Below are 8,351 nucleotides of genomic sequence, written 5' to 3' on the forward strand. Positions count from 1 at the left end.
TGAGCTGTGTACCGAGATCTTGCAACAACCAAATACATATATAGAAGGAAACATACACATATACAGAACATATACCTATATAGAAAGAAACAGTGAGATCATTTGCAGGTGGGGAGGGGACCAAGGGAGTGAGGGAGAGGAAAGGGAAGTGAAAATCTTGTAGGCAGCTGAATTAGATAGAAATATCAAAGGCAGTCAGCAGGGCCAGCCTCTCAAGGAGACAAGATGGAAGACAAGGTGACTTCACAACTTGGAAGAGACAGATGCTCCCATGTGGGCCACACCTGAAGACCAAGACAGCTACATACTTCCCCAGGGATGGGCAGCAGGCACTGATCTCTAAATAGGTCTCTATCACCTTGAAAGAGTGCAAGTGAGTCACTGACCCAACTCCCAACAGGAAGAGACCCTGTCCTGTATTCATGCCCACTTGCTATGTGACTCACTGCCTCATTTGGCACTGGATTTAATCAATTTTACCTAAGCAATGGTGCTTGTAATCTCATTGGTTGACCATAGTTTTGTCCCACCTCATGCCCACCTAAGCGAGTTCCCGTGTTCTCCAACACCTTACACCCGCCTCACCACATGGTTTTCCTCTATAAAAGTCCCTGGAAGAGACAGCTTCCTGGGGACCACCTGCTTGGGAGGCCTCCCTCCTGTCCCTCTATCAGACAGGAGCTTTCTTTCCCCAGTAAATTTATTCTGTTCATAACCTCCATTTGTTCCTAAGATTCATTCTTCAGTTTTAGAGAACATGAACTCATCCTAGGTACCTTTCAGGTCAATGGCTTCATTTTTCCTCTGTATCATTTGGAGGTCACCCACCCTGAGATCAGTTTTTCTCCCTGCATCCTTTGGAGGTTCCCTGTGTCAAAAAGACTTAAGGTACATCCCTTACATGTACCAAGCACCCACGAGGAATGCAAGCATCACATATGATAAACATAAGCTAATGATCATAACAACAATGAGAATGGAAATGGGGAAAGAGATTTAGGGGCCGAAGGCGGGAGGGGTGGGAAGGCATGACAAGAATCGGCTCATGTTGGGTACGTGCCTCTGATCCCTGAGACAGATGTGACTTTCACATACTGCAAACATGTACCAATAAAATAAAAATTCTAGCACACAAAGGAAAGACCACAATTCTACAGAAGGAATTCTTTCTCTTTCTGTGAAGCACCCGCGCATCATTCAGCCTCTCCTCTCGGGATGGAGCATCCAATATCTGGAGCTGAGAGAAGCAGGCTCTTCTTATGGCCCACACTGGAGAAGTCTCAGCTCCCACATGAGGGCTGGGTCCAGGCTGAGTGGCCTGATAGGAGGGTGGGGTGAGAGAAGGCCACTCAGTGCACAGGGACAACAGGAAGCAGAGTGAAGGGAGGAGCCGGGAGGGAGAGAAACCCTTCAGGGTCAGGGCCCCAGTGACCACCTCCCCAACTACACCCTCCTTTCTACCAGGGAACTCATCCGTGGGCCAATCCACTCAAAGGGACAGCACCCCTTGATCCTTTCAGGGGTTGGGGGGACATCCAGATCTAAATTATAACAACTACCAGCTTTTCTTCTCTTGAATAATCTTTCCTTTGGTGACATTTCAGGGACTAAATAAACACAATGAGGTTGACAAGATGTCCACTGCACACAGGAAGCCCCTGAGGTCTACACCCTCACTGACCTGAGCGCCCCCTGCCCAGGCCACCTCTGAAATGAATCTCCCTTTTTTTTTTTTTTTTCCGGTACCGGGGATTGAACTCAGGATCTTGTGCTTGCCAGGCAAGCGATCATTCTACTGAGCTCTCTCCCCAGCCCCTATCTCTGAAATGAGGTTGGGGTGCAGGAACTCCTAGGCCCTGCCCGAGAATCCAGAGCAGTCCCAGAGGTCCCTTCCACCCTTCTGTCTCAGCCAAGGTCAAATGGAGGAAAAACCTGCGGATCCTTCACCCTGCTCCTTGTCTTCCTTTGTAACACTACTGTCACCAAGCATGATTGTAAACTACAATGTATGTTTGTGGTGATCAATTTAAAACATTTATTAATTTTTTATTGGGTTGATATTTTCTTTTTTCTGAAACAAGCAGAAATGGAGTCCACCAAAATAGAGAAGAATGGAGCTGGAGGACCACAAGGCAGAAGTAGCAATAAGCGAGTTCTTCAGATGAGGAGAAAGAACTCTAACTGAAGGGATGTTGGTCACTGCCTAAGTTCACTTGACACTGGGCATGTGGACACTTAGTGTCCTTACCTGAGTGGTGCGACTCTCCCGATGTCTCTGGAACGATGACATCCCTGTGCCGCTCACGCATACTTGTGAGTACCCATCATTCTCAGCGAGACCTGTGGAGTCCACACACAGAGGTCAAGTTGTGCCAACCTTCCCCCAGCAAGGCAATTCTTGTGCCACCTATCAGACTAGCGTTGCTGTTGTCCCCTGAGTAGTAGATTCACAACAGAAGAGAGGAGAAGGGCTGTCATGGTACCCGGCAAGAAAAGAAGCGCACCCACAGTGAGGCGAGGACAGCGCTGCAGAGACGCAGCGTAGTGGGACGTGGTGGGTGGGACCCTGGCCCTGAACCACTGAGGGCTGGGGCACTCGGGGTCCCTAGATATGGGGATAGAGAGTGAGGGACACTGAGCCCCACCAAGAGGAGAGGAGCCTGAGAGCTTCTTGGGGGCGGCTGCCACTCAGAGCTGAGGTCCAGGAAAGGAAGAGGGCAGGGGGCAGGGCTGAGCTGGCCGGAAGGACGCAGCAGGCTGGTTGGCCAGGGACGGGGCGGAAGTGCACAGTGAATGGCCAGCGCTGAGAGTGGAGCCGCTCCGGAGGGCGGGGCTGGATCTACTGCAGGGCTCACAGGAGTGGACGGTGCCTGAGGACCGCAGGGGGCAGTGTGGAAGCCACAGCCTCGCGCAGAGGGAAGGGTGGGTTACAGTCTCCTCCACACAAGCTTTAGGAACAAGGGCATTTGAAAACACCATGAGATAAAAGGCAAATTTACAAAGAACAGCATAGGCCTTTAAACACAGGAAATGAAAGGCGTTATTATTCTTAAAACAGCCTATAAATCAAAATAAAGGGCCGACTCTCAGATTTTCAAAAATTAACAAAGAATACACATAGAAAGCCAAGAAGAAATGATATAAATGACCAGAAATATATGTTCATGTTTATTGAAAATTCAAACATGCATATAAGATTATATTAACTGACTTATTTTATCTACCTGAATAACAGAGATCACAATATTTATTAAAGAACTTTCAGACTTAATGCAAGACAAACTGTGAGGTGAGGCTCCACATCCCATCCCTGAGCAGGGAACTGTCAGCATTTCAGTTTTCCTGTCTTTTAAAAAATTACAGAAAGCATGGCATTTCACCTGTGAACACACACAGCAGCACGTGTCGCCTGCTGCCTGTGGAGACACAGTCCCTTCAGCAGCACAGCTTGCCAGCACTGCTGCTGTCCCACGGGGCCCAGAGCTTGGCGGAGCAGAGACTGTGGCCTGCAGGAGCAGACGCAGGTGGCAGGACAGTGAGGGTTAGGCAGGCCCTCAGTGTGGCCTCACGTGGTGACAGAGGTACACCGCAGCAGGGCAAGGCGCACACCCATGGGGCGGCCTCCCCTCCCGCCTTCCCTCAGGGCAGATGCAGAGCTGAGGAGCAGAGAGTTCAGACTCAAGAGAGCTGTGTGCTCCCTCTTCCCTTCTACTCAGAGCAGCAGCAAGGCCTCGGAGTAAGCCGAGCACATCATTTGCTCCTAAGCTCTGATTTTAAGAAGTCACACTTGGCCAGACTGCTACCCGGGCTGGCGTTTTCCGGAGCCTCAGTATCCTGCCCTGGGCATCTTGTATCTCTGTTCAAAGAAGGCAGGTGGAGGCTCATGGAAGGAGCGCCCCAAAGGTGAGCTACATGAGGCATAAAGCCCACCCAGACCCCCCGGGAGCCCTTGGTGGCCCTGTGAGCTCGAGATGAGAAGATGTGACAGGCTTCGGGAGGGGGAGGAGGAAATGACTCTCAGCGTTTGCTGAAGGAGCCCTCAACCGAGGATACCAACAGAAACCAGTGGTTCCGGACGTGCTGCTCCTGCGCCAGGCATGGCTCTGGTCCCTGGAGCTTCCTGTGCTTTGAAAATGATTTTTTTAAAAAAATGTATTTAGTACAGGGTCTACAGGGTCTCACTACACAGATCGGACTCATAGTGATCCTGTTTTCAGCCACACAAGCGCTTGGATTACAGGAGTGCGCCACCATGCCCAGTCTCAATCGCCAGCTCATCAAACCCCGGGGGCAGAGCCACCACAGCAGGTCAAGGATTGAACCCCAGTCTCTGTGTTTGAAAGCAGGCTCTTTAATCCGCTGAGCTATATGGTCAGTCCTGAAAGTGATTAAGAGTGTCCAACTCTGGGATCCTAAAGTCTGTGTGTGGGATCTGTAGTCCGTTCAGGGCTTTGAAATGGAAAAGCATACACTTTAAAAGTCCGTGGCACTGAGTTTGACGTGCCTAGCAGGAACATCGCTTCTCACTTCTCGGGACCCCACGTTGTCCGGCGTCTGGCCCCGCCCACCGGCCCCGCCCACCGCCTGCCAGCCCCGCCCACCGGCCCCACAGTGCTCCATCATCCTTGACATCCTCTGCAGCGTTCTAGACCCAGGACCTGCGCTCTCCAGTCCCAGAACTTGTGGCTGTTGCCACTGCCCCTCACCTTCTCAGTGCCGCTGTCTCAGCTCGTCACTCCGGTGGTCTTGCTGTCAGGCCTTCCCTCATGGCTGGCTCTAAGTTCCTCCCTGGCGCGTAGCAGACCACCCCGCCTTCCCCCTGACCTCTCTAAGCTCCGGATGTGTCATCCTCACCCGGTGCACAAGGAGCCTCCTTTCTCGCAGATCCGCCTCAGAGCCAGGCTCCTCGTAGACGCCCACAGCACCAGAGTCCGCTGTCTCCCCTTCCCAGAGTCACGCTGGGCTCTTGCTTTTCTCGGCAGTATGCGTGACCCGAAAAGGCCCAGGGAGGGATCTTGTCAGCGCCCTGGATCCCATTTCCTGCGCTGCCATTGGACACATGGGAGCACCACCAGGGACTGTTCTGAAAAACATCGCGTGTTCCCCTCCCCCACTGCCGGCCGTGGGTTTCTCAGCTATTATCCTGCCTGTGTGTGGTGCGTAATGGTCGCGTTCATCATGGGGGGCTGGCGAGTGGACACAGCACATCTGCCTGCTTGCCTGTCCTCTGCCTCTCTCGTGGTCTCCTGATCTTTTGTGGAAGGCCTGTCTCCTCACTTCCCGTTACCTGTCTCCGGTGCTGCTCCTTGTATGTGCGTGGGTCTCACGCGATAGTCAAGCTGCGTGTGATCCATCCCATTTGCCGTGATGGCCTCAGGATGCACCCGCTTCCCGGAGCGTGCCTCAGTGCATTCCTGTGGATGGCAGAGTGGCGCTCCAGTGTGTATAAACGCATTTTTATCCGTTCATCTGCTGATGGGTGTCGAAGCTGCTTCTTCCAAGATTTAGCTATTACAAGCCAGGCTTCTAGAATCACAGGCGTGCTTGGAGCACTGTCATAGCTAACCTAAGCTGCAACTCTTCACTCTTATGGGAAAATCTGTAACCTGTCTTTGGCACTCACGGGAAGACAGCCAGAGCGGCCAGCTGAGCTGCATGCCCTGCCCTGTACCTCTTCTGTGGCATCAACAGCATTCAGTGTTTGCAGGGAGGCTATGTCGTGTGGCTCCATCAGGGGTCACCACGCCCTGTCCTGCCCAGCACAGGGCCTCTGTGCCACTGGCGGGCTGGGCAGGCCCTACCCGGGATGGGGGCCCTGCCTGGGATGGGGGCCCTGCCTGGGATGGGGGCCCTGCCTGGGATGGGGGCCCTGCCTGGGATGGGGGCCCTGCCTGGGAAGGGGGCCCTGCCTGGGAAGGGGGCCCTGCCTGGGATGAGGGCCTGCCCTCCACAAGGGCCCCCTTGCTGTTCCACCTTGCGCGTTACTCTTTACCCTACAGTGGGAGTGAGACACCTTCCCCTGAACTTAGCATGCACTCTCACACCTGCCCAGAGGCTCCAAGTTGCACTGTGTGTCGATCCCCGTGGAGCAGGTAGGCCACTGGCACGATGCATTCAGGTCTATGTGTAAACAAAGCCTGGGCGCTGGGGTTGCAGCTTGTGTGGCCTGGAGGACTGAGTCCACCGCCCCGCACTCATCTCAGCATTGCACACAGCTCCTGTTTTTATCGGAGAAACCCACACGGCCCTTCTAGCTTTAAATCCCTCTATGATTTTATGATAACTACATGCAGGTAGCAGCCACTGAGCACCCACTTTGTTCTAGTGCCACCATACAAAACTCCTGTTGCAGCCTGTGAGGTGGGTTTGCAAATCATATTCATGTTTAAGACAAAAAAAACTGAATGACTGAGAAGTAGTCAAGTGTGAGCACTGGGGATTGGACCCAGGTGGGAAAATTCCTTAAGCCCCAGGAATAATGTCATAATAAAGAACAGCAAGTGGTCACCTCAATCCATCCATTTCCAACTGGTACCATACTAAGCAGTGGAGAAAATTTAATTAAGTGAGGCCCAAAGTAGACGTGATTTAATATGACATCAAAACACTGTGTACTCCGAGGCGGAGGAGCGGAGCCTACAGATGTCCCAGGGCTTGTTTCACCAAAGGCATTCATTGCTCGAAATAGCCAACTGCAAAATATTCCAGCGCACCCAGGGAAGGCTGCTGCCTTTGTGTCCAGCCTTTGAGCTTTGAGTCAGATGACAACAGTACAACTTCCAAGGACTCAGCCCAACCCCCACAAACACAGTGAGGCTGTGGAGTGTATATTTAGACACAGGTTATGTACTCCCAGCAGCGGCTCGTTGGGCAGCGGCGTGGATTGACCTCAGGCCCAGCTGGTGGAGGGCATGGCTTTGTGTTCTCAATGTGGGCCACAGGCAGGCAAAGGGCCGGGCACTGCTGGCGTGTGAGTGGGTGCCACAGCCCTTCCCCACAGCAAGCCTCTGTCAGTGCAGATAAGCCTTCTTGAGAGTGCAGCGAGGGCTCACAGCATGCAAATGAACCCTCTGCCACCGCCCCATGGACAGCTAGGCGGAAGTGCACCTGGCCAGGCTCAGTTCTTTAATTGCCATTTTCCCTGTTGCTCAGGAATAAAACTTTAATGGGTTGAGTGGCAAGACAGAAAATCATGCAGATGATAAAAGATGCTTGCTGGAAATTTTTATATCTCTATTTTTCCCCCAAACAAAAATCTAATATTCACAATATTTTGTATGGCATAGCTGAAACACTCCAAGTGACAACTGCTCTCTAATCTGATGATAAATAACCGCAAGTCCGAGGAATAATTAAGTACACAAAAAAAGATCTAAGTTATGTTTCCAGCGGTACAAGGATGGCAATTAAAGAAAGTGAGAGCTGTAATTACCCACGCATGACTGTGTTTCAGCAAATGAACAAACAGATCATTCTTTCTGGGATGCAGAGATAGCGCGTTGATACTGGCATTCCAGAGAGAGATGGTTGTCTCAGGAAGACCAGCTTCTGGTTCAGTTTGAACTTTGCATTTATTTTAAACATTTATTTTCATGATGTGGCTTTAATTGGAAATGACAGAGATGACCCTGTTCTGATAATGACCTATACTAATGACTGCCCTGTGACTTGCTGCGGTCCTGGACCTAGTGGAAGGAGCATAAGGCTCATGTGCTCACTTATGACAATCCGGGCTTGGACAGTTTTCCAGACTCTGCTCTCAGGAGCACGCTCGCCGGCTCCTTCCCAACCTCAGTGGAGGCTCTGCAGGCCCAAGCATCCAGGGCGCGACGCCGGATATTGTAATCATCCTGGAAAGTTTCAGGCTCCCAGAAATTCATGGTGCTCACAAAACCACATCGGCATAAATGTGTCAAGTTACTTTGAAAGACTGGACCTTCTGCGGCAATAATTTCCCTTTTGTGCACATAACTCTCCCGATTTTCAAGTGATCCTCAATCAGTGACAACACAGAACCAGCTGTATTTTAAAATCCAGCCCCTGTAAGCATGTAAAGAAGATTACATAAATCCGTGTTCCGGAGTTTGGGCCTAGAGTGCTTTCGCAGCTGGAGTTTATAGGCCTGGCCTTCCTAAAGACTCATTCTTAGGTAAGTTTCAAGGTGCACTCTCCACCACCACTTCTAGTTTGGCCTAGAGCACTCTTGTTTGCTTGGCCGGGTTTTAGTTTTGTTTTCACCTTTACATAAAGACTGAGCTCTTGCACTGACTGATCCAGGGTCTTTTCCTCAAGCTGTGACTTTGTGTCTCTGCACTTAAAACACAGAGAAAATCAAATATTTTGTTGAAGGG

General features: G+C 51.4%; 1 protein-coding gene across 1 annotated transcript in view; it reads right to left on the reverse strand.

Annotated features, from left to right (window-relative positions):
* Positions 1-8,351, reverse strand: part of Myo16 (myosin XVI) — a 416,963-nt gene that overhangs the window by 19,195 nt on the left and 389,417 nt on the right. Inside the window, exon 34 of the mRNA XM_023715200.1 lies at positions 2,249-2,340. Within this exon, the coding sequence (XP_023570968.1) occupies positions 2,249-2,340 (92 nt within the window). The remainder of the gene's footprint in view (positions 1-2,248; positions 2,341-8,351) is intronic.

This window comes from Octodon degus, unplaced genomic scaffold, assembly GCF_000260255.1.
Source record: "Octodon degus isolate 3935 unplaced genomic scaffold, OctDeg1.0 scaffold00039, whole genome shotgun sequence".
Lineage (NCBI taxonomy): Eukaryota > Metazoa > Chordata > Mammalia > Rodentia > Octodontidae > Octodon > Octodon degus.